This window comes from Andrographis paniculata, unplaced genomic scaffold, assembly GCF_009805555.1.
Source record: "Andrographis paniculata isolate CXL003 unplaced genomic scaffold, ASM980555v1 Contig38END, whole genome shotgun sequence".
Lineage (NCBI taxonomy): Eukaryota > Viridiplantae > Streptophyta > Magnoliopsida > Lamiales > Acanthaceae > Andrographis > Andrographis paniculata.
Genome location: NW_026137571.1, coordinates 1,767,840 through 1,782,881, shown reverse-complemented (window position 1 = coordinate 1,782,881; position 15,042 = coordinate 1,767,840). Strand labels below are relative to the sequence as shown.

General features: G+C 31.7%; 2 protein-coding genes across 5 annotated transcripts; one reads left to right on the top strand and one right to left on the bottom strand.

The window, feature by feature from the left end:
* Nucleotides 1-4,045: 4,045 nt before the first annotated feature.
* Nucleotides 4,046-6,676, top strand: LOC127250915 (uncharacterized). The gene is made up of 13 exons (XM_051274389.1): nucleotides 4,046-4,372; nucleotides 4,449-4,586; nucleotides 4,773-4,854; nucleotides 4,941-5,017; nucleotides 5,103-5,218; nucleotides 5,294-5,390; nucleotides 5,468-5,584; nucleotides 5,665-5,756; nucleotides 5,835-5,901; nucleotides 5,987-6,068; nucleotides 6,135-6,226; nucleotides 6,300-6,443; nucleotides 6,530-6,676. The coding sequence occupies exons 1-13, from the start codon at nucleotides 4,163-4,165 to the stop codon at nucleotides 6,674-6,676; spliced, it is 1,461 nt and encodes a 486-aa protein (XP_051130346.1). The 5' UTR covers nucleotides 4,046-4,162.
* On the bottom strand, nucleotides 5,088-9,749 carry LOC127250913 (ACT domain-containing protein ACR10). Of its 4 annotated transcripts, XR_007838805.1 has the most exons (9): nucleotides 9,626-9,749; nucleotides 9,224-9,458; nucleotides 8,783-9,004; nucleotides 8,017-8,122; nucleotides 7,570-7,906; nucleotides 7,197-7,481; nucleotides 6,921-7,111; nucleotides 6,509-6,643; nucleotides 5,088-6,440 (listed from the first exon to the last, which is right to left on the bottom strand). XR_007838805.1 is itself a non-coding variant. In XM_051274388.1 (6 exons), the coding sequence occupies exons 1-6, from the start codon at nucleotides 9,375-9,377 to the stop codon at nucleotides 6,974-6,976; spliced, it is 1,242 nt and encodes a 413-aa protein (XP_051130345.1). In that variant the 5' UTR covers nucleotides 9,378-9,609; the 3' UTR covers nucleotides 6,671-6,973. The 4 variants fall into 4 exon arrangements, 1 of the variants encoding a protein (XP_051130345.1); XR_007838804.1 differs by lacking the exon at nucleotides 9,626-9,749 and having other exon boundaries at nucleotides 6,509-6,652; nucleotides 9,224-9,609; XR_007838803.1 differs by lacking the exon at nucleotides 9,626-9,749 and having other exon boundaries at nucleotides 9,224-9,609.
* Nucleotides 9,750-15,042: the final 5,293 nt, after the last annotated feature.

Below are 15,042 nucleotides of genomic sequence, written 5' to 3'. Positions count from 1 at the left end.
TACGTACAAAAGGCAAATAAATACTTACTTATGAAACGAAAGAAGTATTTGAAGTATATATTGTTATACTCCTATATGATACAATATTATATTTTGTGGACAGACACAGAGAAAATAGGAAATTATTATTATTTCTTAAATTCGAATAATTGGTTGAAAGTGTTATGTCGTATCTGTTAATTCTTTTTGTTCTTTATGTATTTCCTACATGTATGTCTTATTATTATTATTATTATTATTATTATTATTATTATTTCCTCTCATCCGTAATTATGTATCTATTTACTTTTTACATAAGATTTTAGAAATATTAGTATTATATTAGAATGTAGTAGGAATAAAGTAAAAATGATTTTAAAATAATTTTATTAGTATTGTGTGATATAAAAGTAATGATATTTGTGTAATATATTGTAAGTTGTAATGGTATTTGTAATATTAGGTAGATAGTACAATTACTAAAAGAGGAAATGAATACTTTGTTATGGAACAGACTAAAATGAAAAATGGATACTTTGTCATGGACGGAGGGAATATTATTATTACTTCGTCACTTCCATTTCAATCAATCAATTTGATTAATGATATGATATACTCTATCCGTTCTCACTAAGGTGTTCTATTTACTGTAGATACGAGAATTATAAAAAAAATATAATTAGTAAATAATTAAAAGTTTATAAATTAACAATTTTAAAATGAAATTAAAATGTATAATTTTATTCCAAAAAATAAAAGTGACGAGATATATGGGACAAACAGAAATGAAAAAATAGACACCTGAGAGACAGAGGGAGTATAAGACAGTAAATTAATATTATAAATTATTACTTTCTATATATATTACTACATCCGTCCCACAATGGATGTCATGGTCACTGTAGACGCGGGAATATATGATAAGTATAATTAGTATATAATTAATAATGTATTAGTGAAAATAATTATCCTATAATATAAATAATTATAAATTAAGATTAAGATAACTAATTAGTTTAATTAAAATTTAAAAAAAATAAAAAGTTTAAAATGAGATTAAAGTGTATAATCATTTTCTAAAAAAAGAAAGTGACATGGTATGTAGGACGAATAGAAACGGCAACGTGAACATGGTCTGTGGGACGGATGAAGTAATTTTTAAAAAAATAAATATACATTTAAATATTTTAAAAATTATATCTTTATAAAATACATATAATATGAATTTATTTTTGTAGAGAATAAAAGTTAATATAATATAAATAGAGAAAAATATATACTCCATCTGTCACCTTTTATTTTTAATTTTTATCTGTGCCAACAAGTGTATTATTTTTTAATTTAATAATTATACTATTTACTTAATATAATAAATGTTCTTACTATTTATAATATATTATACAAATATCATTATTTTTATATTACACAATAGTAAAAAAAGTATTTTTATCCTTTTTTTTTTGTACAAAAAGTAAAGATTATTCTTCTTATGAGATGAAAAAAGTATTTAATTTATTTAAGATTAATATAAATTGATTTTATAAAAAAATGAAGAGTTTTAAATGCAAATAAAAATATTTAGTTATTGAAAAAAAAAATATAAGAGTTTTGAGTGAGTCTACTTGATGTATTATATTACTCCCTCCGTCTAAGATAATATATCAATGTTACTGTACATACGAGAATTTAAATGAAATTATAATTAATTAACAAGTATATTAGTTAAAATAATTATTATATAATTAAAATAATTATATATTAAAATTAAAATAATTAAATAAATAGTTTAATTAAAAATTAAAATAGATTATAAATTATAAATTTTATTATGTATTTAAAATATATAATTATATTTCCAATGAAATGACAAATTATGTGAACAGACGAAAATAGAAATATAAATATTTTATATGAAATAGAGGGAGTATATGTTATAAAATTAATAAATTTGATTTATATTTATTAAATATAATTTTTTAAATAAATATATTTATTAAATATAGAAAGTGTCAATTAAAATTGGAAAAAAAAACGGCTCAGTTAATTTGATACATGAAGAATATTATATTCTATTCAAAAGTTTGTGGGCAAACAGAGAGAAAGAATTCAGTGGGCCGAATTGAATTAATGGGCTTAGTAAGTGAGGTAAGCGATGGTGAAATGGAGGCCCAAAAATGAAAAAAAAAAATAAAAAAATGGAGGGATGAAAATTGAAATGACGATTTGGTGAATAATTGTGTTAATTTGTGGTTTTTTTGCAGTCGGAACGGTGTGTTTGTTTCGAGGGATTTTATAAGATTTTTACTATTTATTAATTTTTTTTAAAAAAATACATCAAATCAAATATCTATTTTTTATTTTTTATATTATACTAAAAATTAATTTAAATTCAAAATATCACATCATACAACTATTCAAATTCAAAATTTTTACTGTTTAAATCACAACTCAAAATCTAAATCCCTAAACAAACACACCCGAATTCGAGTACATTCTGGGTAAATCCGACCGAACCTAATACGCTGCAAATTAGATCCAACAAGTCACACTAAGCTAATCATATATAGTAGGTGAAATCCGGAAGCGTCGGGAGTTTTTTTTAGTTGATTTAAAAGTGTATTAAAGCGGCTGTGGGGAAGGGAACGACGACACTAGCACATGAGGATCCATCTTTAATTTCTTGATTTTGTTAGTCTTGTTCTTGTTCAAATTTTGCATTTTATATTTCATAAGTTCATGCAATTTCTCTTGTTCTTCTTGTTGTTTGTTTGTGTTTTATTGATTGCGTGATCTAATACAACCATCCACATAGAGACCTCGTTCCGGAGATTTACTATAATTAGTCCGGGAATCTATTTTGATTTATCCGGCCGATCCAATATATATATATATATATATAATCAAATGAAAAAACTAAACAAACAAATCCAATATTATTTCAATAAATGTATATAATTATAAGATAAAAAAAAATAGTATTAATTATACTATCTTCGTCCAGCTCTAAGGTCTCGTTTACTTTTGATATTTGAATATTAATTATTATATAAAAACTTAGTATAAATCAAGTAAAAATGACAAAAGTACTTATGTTATTGTCTTATAATATTATTATAATGACATTTGTGCAAAAAATTATTTGAATATAAAAAATATTTTTAATGTTAAGTACAACGCAAAAAATAAATAAGACCTTAGAGTCGAACGGAAGGAGTATAGGATAATTTGCAAAATCATATTTTAATACAATTTATACGAAAAAATTATAAAAACTAAATATTTAAATAATAAATTAAATATAATTTTTATAAAATTAAAATAATATAATTTTTAAAAATTATAAAAATTAATAGTACAAAAATATATATCTATATATACATATATACTACAATATTCAATTCTTTTTCCACTCATTTGACTATAAGAAAGAAATAAAATAAATTTATTTCTCGAGTTTAATTGGTTAAGGGTGCGTTTGTTTGGGGGTTTGAATTTTGAGTTGGGATTTGAATAGTTAAAATTTTAAATTTGAATAGTTATATGCTGTGATATAAATAGGTATTGATGTGATATTTTGAATGTAAAATTAATTTTTAATATAATATAAAAAATAAAAAATAGGTTTTTAATTTGATATTTTTGAGAAAAAAAATGGGATGAACAGTGAATTTAAAATCAAATCCCAAAACAAATACACCTTAAAAGAAATGAAAAGAGTTGTCAAACACCCCCTTACTATAATATGATTTCCCACAACCTTATTGTCGGGTTGATTTATGTAAAATTATTAAGTAGTGCAGTCTGCTATAAATAATTACATAGGAAAAGTCCGAAAAGAACAGGCAGAATCATCCATCTTATGACTTTATCGCCCCTAACCTGTCTTTCGTCCTCTTCTCATATATCGTGTATATATATTTATCTTTTATTATAATAATAAAATTTAAAAAAATTAAAAAAAAAATTGAAATTTTTATTGTTATTTATCAATAATAATCAAAAGAGCTCCATATTTGTCTTCATCTACCTATCTCCTAGCTTCTGTCTTCTTTCTCCTTCGATTCCTCGCCGGCGTCTGAATTCAATGTTGTCTCATGTCTCCCTCACTTCCCCTTATTTATATCTATATCTATATATATATATATATATCGAGAACACGTAGACATATCCGGTGCTTCGATCAATGGAGAAGGATCCGAGCAAGCTGGAGGAAGGATTCGGGGCGGGCGCAAACGCCGATCCCATTTCCGGCGAAAAAGAGTCAGGACAAGGCGAGCACGACCAAAAGAATGCGGCTGGTCCAGCTTCGGACATCCCCGGCGGCGCGCAGCAGAAGACGACGTCGAACAAAAGAGTCGCAACCTTAGACGCTTTTCGAGGACTTGCCATCGTGGTATATATGGCCCCGACAGTCGCTTACGCTTGTTAATTATATGTAATGAGCGATAATTCACGTTACCGTTACGCAGCTGATGGTGCTCGTCGACGACGCTGGGTCCGCGTATTCGCGGATCGATCACTCGCCGTGGAATGGATGCACCTTGGCCGACTTTGTCATGCCGTTTTTCCTATTCATCGTCGGCGTCGCCATCGCCCTCGCTCTTAAGGTACGTGCTCGTTTCTTACGAGCTTGAAATCTTGACTCCGTTTAGGAAGAAACTTATTAAGTTTTGAAATCTCACTGTGATTTTTCGAATTTACTGAAATTTCCTATCTGTCTTGAGATTCCATAAGATCAGAACTTTCAAAAGTATCTATGTAAACAAAGCTCTAACCTATCGAGAATCTTGTAGAGGATTCCCGATGCTCGGAAAGCGATTAGGAAGATAGCTTTGAGGACATTGAAGCTTCTCTTTTGGGGTGTTCTTCTTCAAGGTTTTGTCGATTTTGGAGTTTTCGAAATTCTTACGAGACCTGACCTATGTCTATTTCTGTAGTAACTTCAAAAACGAATCTTGTAGGGGGGTATTCGCACGCGCCGGACGATTTATCTTACGGTGTCGACATGAAGCTCATCCGATGGTTCGGTATTCTCCAGGTGATAACTATTTCATCGTCACCGTCGCCAATACTTTGGAGGACTCCGTAACTCTTTGTTTCGATGTGTCTTTCTCGTGTCGCAGAGAATCGCGTTGGTGTACTTCGTGGTGGCTTTGATCGAGGTCTTAACGACGAAGCTCAAGCCGGCGACTCTAAACCCGAATCACTTCTCGATCTTCACTGCATATAAATGCCAATGGTGATATACTCGCCGCACCTTATTCAGTCTCCACCGACGACAATCGTATGACAATAATTGCGTCGTCGTTTGCAGGATCGGAGGCTTCGTAGCATTCACGATCTACATGGTCACGACGTTCTCTCTGTATGTTCCCGACTGGAGCTTCACGGACAAAACGGGAAGATACACGGTAACAATCGACGATAGTTGCAGCACTATCGGAACTTCTTCGAAAACTCGATAACACGCCGGAATCGTAACTTTCAGGTGAAATGTGGAATGAGAGGACATCTCGGACCGGCCTGCAACGCGGTAGGCTATGTCGATCGACAAGTCTGGGGCATTAATCATCTCTACAACCAACCCGTTTGGTCGCGATTACGAGTTAGCGCTCCCGAACCCTTTTCTTGCGCTTTACGTTCCGGTTTAAGGTTCCCGCCGTATGCTCATCGATTGACTTGCAGGCTTGTACTTTCAGTTCTCCATCTGCCGGTCCTCTTCGAAAGGATGCGCCGGCTTGGTGTCGCGCACCGTTCGAACCCGAAGGCCTGCTCAGGTTTTGATTTCGATCGTTTGTTTCACTTTATCCATCTTCGACATTGAGCTAACTATGACGAGATTCTTTTCGCTGCAGCTCGATCTCAGCCATTGTCTCCGGCACCATCGGAGTTCACTACGGCCATGTCTTGATCCATTTCCGAGTATGCTGATAGAGAATCGGAGAACACACTTTATTGAAATCTTTGAATTCCGACGAAAACTCTGATACGACGTTCTTTGTTGCAGGGCCACGCGGAGAGGCTGAAACAATGGGTGCCGATGGCACTGGTGTTGCTGACCGTAGCCTTCGTTCTTCACTTTACGGATGGTAATGACATACTTTTACGCTGTTTTTTATCCCGGAGAATCGAGACTGACGGTGTTTTCGAATCAGCAATTCCGATCAACAAGCAGCTCTACAGTTTCAGCTATGTCTGCTTCACCGCTGGGGCTGCTGGCATTGTCTTCTCCGCCTTTTACATACTGGTAAGAACGACACTGTTTTGATCCGGGCCAACATTCTCCTCGATAACAAATCTTCGAGCAAATGGTTGCGCAGATTGACGTCTGGGGAATGCGCGTGCCATTCTTGTTCTTGGAGTGGATAGGGATGAACGCGATGCTTGTGTTCGTGATGGCAGCGCAGGGGATCTTCGCAGCCTTCGTCAACGGATGGTATTTCAAGAATCCCGACAACAATCTGGTAATGAAATTTAATCAGTATGCATATGTACAATGTTCGAGGACTGGATGAATGTTCGATTATACCTTTCGTGTTCTTTTCTTCAGGTGAACTGGATTCAGCAGCACGTTTTCATCGATGTCTGGAAATCTGAGCGAGTCGGGACTCTACTCTACGTAATATTTGCTGAGATTACCTTCTGGGCAGTGGTTTCCGGCATCCTGCACAAACTTGGGATATACTGGAAATTGTAAGAACAATACGTCGAATATAACAGCCGGAATTCTCCCTGTCTATTTGTACATTTGAGTTTCGAATCGCAAAGCATTTCATAAGTTAGAGAAATGGCTTAATGTCCTATTTTCACAAGCTGGATGAATATACACACATAATCCCCATATTTCTTCGGATTTAAGCTAAGCTAAACTAAAAGATACATATGACCTGAAAATCTAGTCTTTTACACGATGCACAAGAACATTAAGAACAATCGCATACCCGGGCAGCAGATGAAGATCGATGATCAAGTAGAGCAGGAAGTTCGGAAATTTTCACTCCCAGCGCATTAGCATATCCCACACGGTTTCCTCTATCTTTTTCTTTGGAATGGAGGATCCGTCTCCTTCATCTAGTAGAACTCTGTAAATTTCCCACTCGCGATCACCAACCTCATACCTAACGATTTCAGCCTGAAAAGCAGCAAAACCAGACAACAATTACAGAACTGGAGAACAGTATATTTCCGAATTAAAAGAAATCTTATGTAAAAAGTACCGAAAATATTGGTGTGTTAAGCTTCTTGAGGGCGAGGGTTATGTCATGGAAAACTAGGGGCCGGCCCTTTCCGGATAGCTCAACAGGATTTGCAACTAGCAGTTCAGTATCAGGGCCACGGCTAATCAATGCTACTCTGAGAGGACGGCTTAGTTCTGTTTGTAGACGAGAGCGCAGAGCATTCTGCTTGCTGGGGTCGATGATCTTCTTACCATCTGCTTGCATAATGAATAAGTCCATTTCACCGTTGCTTTTCCCGCCTGTGGTGAAGCGTCCGTAAGAAATCTGATTAAGCATGAGGAAGAGGGTCAGCTTTCAGCTAAGCAGATTGAATCGGCACCTCAAATTTAGAAGGGGCAAATCTTGCAAATACCTGAATGTTGTAGTCCTTTAATGTTCGCATTACATCATATAACAGACCTTTATGATTCTGGCAAACGATTTGGACAAGCGTGTGGGAAGGACTCAACAAGTTGTCCATCGTGATGGATGGGCAATTAAAGGCCGTACAATCATCTTGCCGTTTGTCAAGCATCTCTATATCGAACATCTCTTCAGCAATCGCATCTGAAAGAAAGGAGGGTCCTTGAGAACAGGCAGTGACTTCAGGGCTCGCCATTTCTATATCACAACTGATAATTACATCGCCAAGAACAAGTTTTAGATGAAAGCAAGCATCGTCCTTCCTGCTATTTGTATGCAACAGTTCCCTGATGAGGACATTAGCAGAGTCATGAGTTCTCGAACCAACTACGCAATCAGATCTCATTGGAATAAGTAAACAAAACAGAGAAGCCATAATTGTCAAGATTGTAAAAACCTTGTGTCGGTTACGAAGAAAAGATCCACCACTTTTCCATCCGGAGTAGTTGATACCTTTACTCTCTCTATCGTTAGCTCAAGTTCACAAAGAACCTCGGTCACATCTGCCAAAAAATAACATTTTAGTCTTACCAAGTAATCCTTTCTTGAACAACAACCTTAGGGATGAGAATAAAGAAATGACATTTTCCATATTTGTTTGAGTCGGAGAATGAGAAATTCTCTGTTTTCATAGTTCTACCTTATCAGAGAAATTGAGAGAAATAAAAAATAAGAATTTGACAACTATTTTCTACTATTCAATTTTTTCGATTAACTTATATTTCATCACATCAAACATCACATTCAAATTATTGTTCAAACCAAAACCAAAAAAATAAAAAGTCACCAACTAATCACATCAACAATATTTCTCTGGATCCATTGAAATCCTTTTTCAGTTAATTCATTGTCTCCTCCTAATCGATTCATTTTTCTTCTTCTTTTTTTTTTTCCTTTTCATTCTGAAATGTAATACATTATCTCCTATAGATCAATTTATCCAAATTATATATTACATTTCTTCATTGAATTCTTAATTTTACCAAACAAAAAATCTATTTTCATTCTCTACTTAATTTTCTTTCGCATCAATTATATCCCTTTATATAGAACAAAATACTAAGGATTGCTCATTCAGTCGCATATAACTTATCCCCTCTTCAAACTACAATCACAAAACAGAAATACTACTGATTCAACATCGACAAGAATGCAGAATTTACCATATAGAAGACCTCCCCTGTCATGGCAGCATAACTTTAAAAGGAAGACATCAGAAGGCTTGGGGGGCTGCAACTCAGCTCTGTAATACGAAATTCCCGAAGCCAATGAATAATAAGATGGGCATGCCCCCATCAACCTCTTCTTCAGCAAGCTCCATCTTGTGACCTGTTTGCCTATCACCCAAAACACTATGTAGCACCATTTTCCATCTGTAGACATGTCTTCACCAACACAACCATGGAAAGACAAGAAAGATGCAGTAGCAATTAGCAAACTCAACAAAAACAGTGACCATTGGAAAATGGAAACCTCTGAACCTTCATCCACAATTAACTATTCCATCGAATGAATCAATCACTTCAGAATACATCAAGTGATTTTATCTTGAATTATAGACAATAAGAAGAAACAAAAAGAGGTACAAAGGTATATATGCATACCAGTTCTGGTTACAGTGAGACCAAAGAAGAGGATTATGCGGCAAAGATCTGAACCCAATCCAGTCTTATCGGGACAATTTACAGTGATAATAGTAGGCTCCTCTTCCTTCTCGGATAGCTTGATTATCACCGCATCGTCAAGCAGCAACCCCATCGCATCCGCAGCTGTTTCCCCAATTTTGAATTAGGGTTTTCAATTTCAATTTGCAAACACCAAATCGGATGACAATTCCGGCTGTGAACCACAGAAATTGAATCGTAATTGCGCTCGATTACAAATACATGTGTAGAGAGAGAGGGAGGGGAAGGGGTAGGGGAACAAGAGTGGCTTTCAGTGGTGAAAGTGAAATTGTGACGCCATAATTATCAGCTGGGTGCATTATGAGCGAGAATCAAACGTGCCTGGTGATTTTGGGGTAGGTAATCCACAACAAGTGTGGACTGCGGTGGGCGATGCTTTCCTTCGTTTGTCGATTTGCTGGTGATGATGGCGACCCCTCACGAGAATTGTGACATTCCGCCTTTTTTTTTTCCAATTTAAGATTTTGCTAGATTCTCTCACGCTTTACATGTTTATCGACAGAAATTCATCGAATCTCTCGCTTTCTCCGAGTAGACTGACATTGACTGAGAACAATCCGACGGAAGAATCTCCGGCGAAGGGAGGAATCTCCGGCAGCAGGTGCCGCTGCGCACCGGAGCACGTGACTTGCGTGCTCGTATTTTTTATTATTTATTAATCTATGTAAAGGGATTTGTTTATACAGCTGTTTTTTTTTTTCAATTTTTATTTATTCAATACTTTTATTATTATTATTGTTATAAATTATTAATTTGATTTAAAATATTAACACTAATAAATTGATTTATTGCATAAACAATCAACCAATTTAATGCACTATAAAAAAATCCAACTCCACTAATTTTATTTTATTTTATTTAAATTAAAGGGGCAGGAATATTCCTACCTGTATCCAATTAATACACGGTACCGTACAGGGATGACTCGTGACATCATCCCACGTGGCACCGCGTCAGCGGCCACCAAACTACAAAATTATTTGAAATTAATTAGACTTTAGTCTTTTACTCATAATTTTATAAGGCATTTTTAAAAAGAAAAATTACAAAAAAAAAAATAAATAAATAAATCATGTCTCACTTAATTTGTCTAGTCTTTTTATTTTATCTTATTTCACATTATTTGTTATTTTTTAAAAAAAATATATAATTATATATTTTAATTATATTTTAAAATTCATAATTTATAATTATTTTATTTTAATTAAATTAGTTAGTCATCTTAATTTTAATCTATAATTATTTTTATTAAATCATAATTATTTTTACTAATACATTTCTAAATTACTTATTAATTACACAATACCTAGAATTTTGTGTCTAAGCTAAATTAGATAATTTAGTTGGAACAAAAAAAAATAATATATTATTATATATATTTATTATTTTTATACTATCGGAATAATTTTATATATTTCAAATTAAAAAAAAACATAATTCTTTCAAAGCAAATCACAAAATAAGCACACCCTTAGTTTTGTTGGGCTAATGGTCAGGGTTTGTTGTTGAATATTCGTTCTGTTTCAAATGTTTTTGGGGTTTTGTAGTAAATTAATAAATAATAGTTTTTTTTAATAGTGAAAATGTGTAAGAGATTTTGATAATTTTTGTTCCTTGATTTTTTTGTATAAACTATTTATATGTGTAATGGTATATTTGTAATTTAAGTAAAAATGAAATAACATTTTAATATTAGTGAATAATTACTTTTTCTAAAATAAAAAATTATACTTTTGAGTAGAACTGACGAAAATAGCAAAATGTACTTTGAATTTGAACGGATGATATATACTTGGTATATATTGAATATAAATATTGACTTTGTTCTTTCATAACGATTTTCAATATATATATTTTATTATTTTATAAAAAAACAATTCTTTATTCTTAATATATAGAAAAAAAAAATTCAAATCAAAATACTAAACAAATAAACTCATTGTTTTTTTTTTTTTATAGAATAAAGGGTGTGTTTGCGTAGTATTTTTATTATAAAATATTAAAAAAAAAACAAGAAACACGGTAGAGTTTGTTTCTTTTTTATTAAATTTTTAATTTTTTATTATTTTAATTTTACAAATATTATTTTAATATTAAATTCAAATCAATTTTTTTTTTTCAAACTAATAAAAAAAATAAAATATACCCTTATAGACCCAGATAAAAAATTATTAATTCAATTCGATCAAAATAATATATTTGGGCGGTCAAACCAAATAATACATACATCAAACATATATATATATATATATGTCTATTAACTGAGGGTCTTGTGGTGTTATCGGAAATTAATTTCTTGAAAAGTGATTTCTTATTTATTTAATTTTGCAAAACCAGGATGGTTGTGCTTGTTTGAGTTTAAAAGGTATGTTGTTTTAACAAAAAAAAAATATATATATATATATATAAATATATATATTTCTTAAAAATATTAATATATCGCATATATTCAATATATTTATATTTTATATACTTTCTTTCGTCTCAATACAATAGTATTGTTTATCATTTTTGTCCGTCCCAAAATAATACTCTTGTTTCCATAAATAATCATATCACCATAAAACTACCCGTACTTTTTATTTTTATTATACAATTGTCACTACTTTTTACTCGAATACACTCACAAGGGCAAAAAAATCTTTTATCCATACTTTTTACCAACTATCCAACCCATTTATGGGACGATATATTATACTTTACATAAAAAAATATTCATTCAAATTATTTTACAAAACAATCACATAGATTTTGGATTTTATTTTTAAATAATTAAATTTTGAATTAAATTATTTTTATAATATAATATAAATAAGTGTTAATGCGATGTTTTAAATATAAGTTAATTTTTAATATAATATAACAAAATAAAATAAGTATTGGTTTGATATTTTAATTTTTTTAATAATAAAGAATCCCCAAAATCCTTCGCACAAAAACATTTCATGTGTCATTGTTGTACCAAATGTTGACAATCGGTTAATTATTTAATTGATAAAATTTAAATTTAGCAAATTAAATTCAAAATATACAAAATTGATTAATCGGTAATTGAAAATGCGAATCAGTGCACCAAATAAATTGAATTAATGTAGATTAAATATATTATATATATTGGATATGAAGTTTTGCTAATATTTGACTATTTTGTCCGTCTCGAGATAAACTAAATTATGAAAATCAAAGTTAAACCAAAATATATAACTGAAGTTGCATATTAATCAAGATAAAATCATGTTTAAGCATATATATATCCATTATAACTTCAAATGAAATCTTTGAAATTATCGTAAATTATGATCAGATCAAACAAAATGTTTGAAATAAATGTAAATTGCGACTTTTAATTACATCAATAACTAAGACAATAATTAATGGTGAGTGAGTACTTCCTTAATTGAGTGAAGACGCTTATATGACGGGCCTTCATTTTTCATTCTCCAACATATCACCACATTCTCCCGTCTCCTCTCATATCATTTCCTTTCTTGCAAAGGCTTTTCGGCACCTCTCTCATTATTTTAGTTTATTGAAATTCTAAGGATTAAATGTGTCACTCTTTTTTTAGACCAAAATTTGAAAATTGTTTATCTTTTTGGAGACATTATATGGCGTAATCTAATTTGCAAAAAGAAGGCATTCCTCGACTCAGTTCATGATGATATTAATTTCATTCTTTGATATTAATTTCATTCTTGCATTAATATTTTTTAACTAGCACTAAATATATCAATATTATTGTTGAGCATGTAAATTTAAAATTAGGGTTTCGAACCAAAATACTGAGTCAAAGTGGGCCTGGTGGTGGGCCCCGGGGTCTGAATAAGGGTTGGGTCTCAAAAGAGCAACTAATTGGGTCATTCAAAAGACCAATCGTCTAGTCCTTTTAGAGGACTGTCCTAGTTAGTATTGGTCAGGCCAAGAGACCTGATGTGAAGGAAGTTGATTTGTCAAAAATGCCAAAAAAAATTGAGGGACAAGCAGTTGGTTTTAACGATTGGTACAACAATATGAGATGTATAATGTGAAACTATTGTCAGTTGGGCACACGATCTCGATAACCGATTGGCAGACGGTTTCAGACAGATTGACTGTTTTTATTTAAGGGCTTCAGCAAGAAGGGATATATCATCTTCAATCGACAACAAATTCAAGAGAATCTCTTTGGGGATCGTTATTTTCATATTTTTCCCAGCTTTTATCTAATCATTTCTTAGTGTATTCAAGTTTAGTGCTTAAGAATCCTTGATCTCAGGCACCACCTATCAAATTCGAAATATATTTTTTAGTTTTACTTTTTATTATTGAAATTTTCTCATCAACAATTTGACGACTACAATAGAAGTATAGGCAAGACTGCTGATCTTATATCAAACAAAAATTTTATACGTTTCTAGTCCGGCCGAATCATTGGAAGGATCTACATGGCAAGCTCTCAGTCCCACACCTTTAGAGCGTCTACCCTACGCCGATTACAGTGACCGTCCCAAACACAAAAGGAGCAGCTCAAGTACATATCGAATTGTTATCATATGTTCAACAAATGAACAATCAACAAACATCGATTGTGCAGACTATGCTGCGGGGGCAACAAAACTTGATGCAGAACATGCTTGGCCAAGCCATGTCAAAGGTCACACTGAGTCTGTCCTACGCCACTAGGAATGTCCCATTTCCGATTTTAAACAAATTTTGCTGGACCGTCCTATGTGGATAGTACTATCTAAAGTGCTATTGCCCCTTTTAGGACGGATAGGGAAAAATTCCCCTCACTTACCTCAACAACATCCCGTTTGGTGCAAGGCTTGACGTCCTCCCATCGACCTATCCAAGAGAAGAACGATCAGGAGGACAGACCCATAACCCTATTTCTGTTACCGACAACCTACCACCCAGGGTTGATCCTAAAGAAGTCGCACATGTGTTAAGAGTGCATTTTGTATATATATATATTTTTTTATTAAAATGCAAGGAAATATTATATAGTATTATCTATAATATATCTACTGTGTATTTGTTTGGGGATTGGATTTTAAATACATTATTCATTCTATTTTTTTCCTCTCCCAAAACATCAAATCAAACACCTATTTTTCATTTTTTTATATTATACTAAAAATCAATTTTACATTCAAAACATCACATCAACACCTATTTATATCACATCATACAACTATTCAAATTCAAAATTTTTACTATTCAAATCCCAACTCAAAATCAAAACCCCCAAACAAACACACTAGTTTATCGTTCAATCATTCAACACAAAATTTTATTTATTTTTATAATATCAATACAATATCTCGTACTTAACATAAAAAACACAAAGTGAACAAAGCATTGTGTTAATATAGATTATAGTATTTTTCGTTTATAGTATTTTTTGGCATGAAACTTCCATATGTAGGTTTTGATTCTTTTTAAAATAGATAATTATAGCCCGATTTGTAAACCGGTGCTGCACTAGAACGAATTAACCATTTAATTCGTTCAATAACTATAATTTAATAAATAAATATATATAAGATGCATGTCAATAAAATTTTAAATAATACTATAAATAATAAAAAAATATAAATATTTATTTATAATTAATATAAATTAATACTCAAATCATACTTATAATTAATTTCAATGAATATAATTTAATACATATATACATTATTACATCAGTTGACTATCAAATTAATACACATTAAAAACTCTTTAAATTCAAACTATATCTTTCCAAAAGTAAA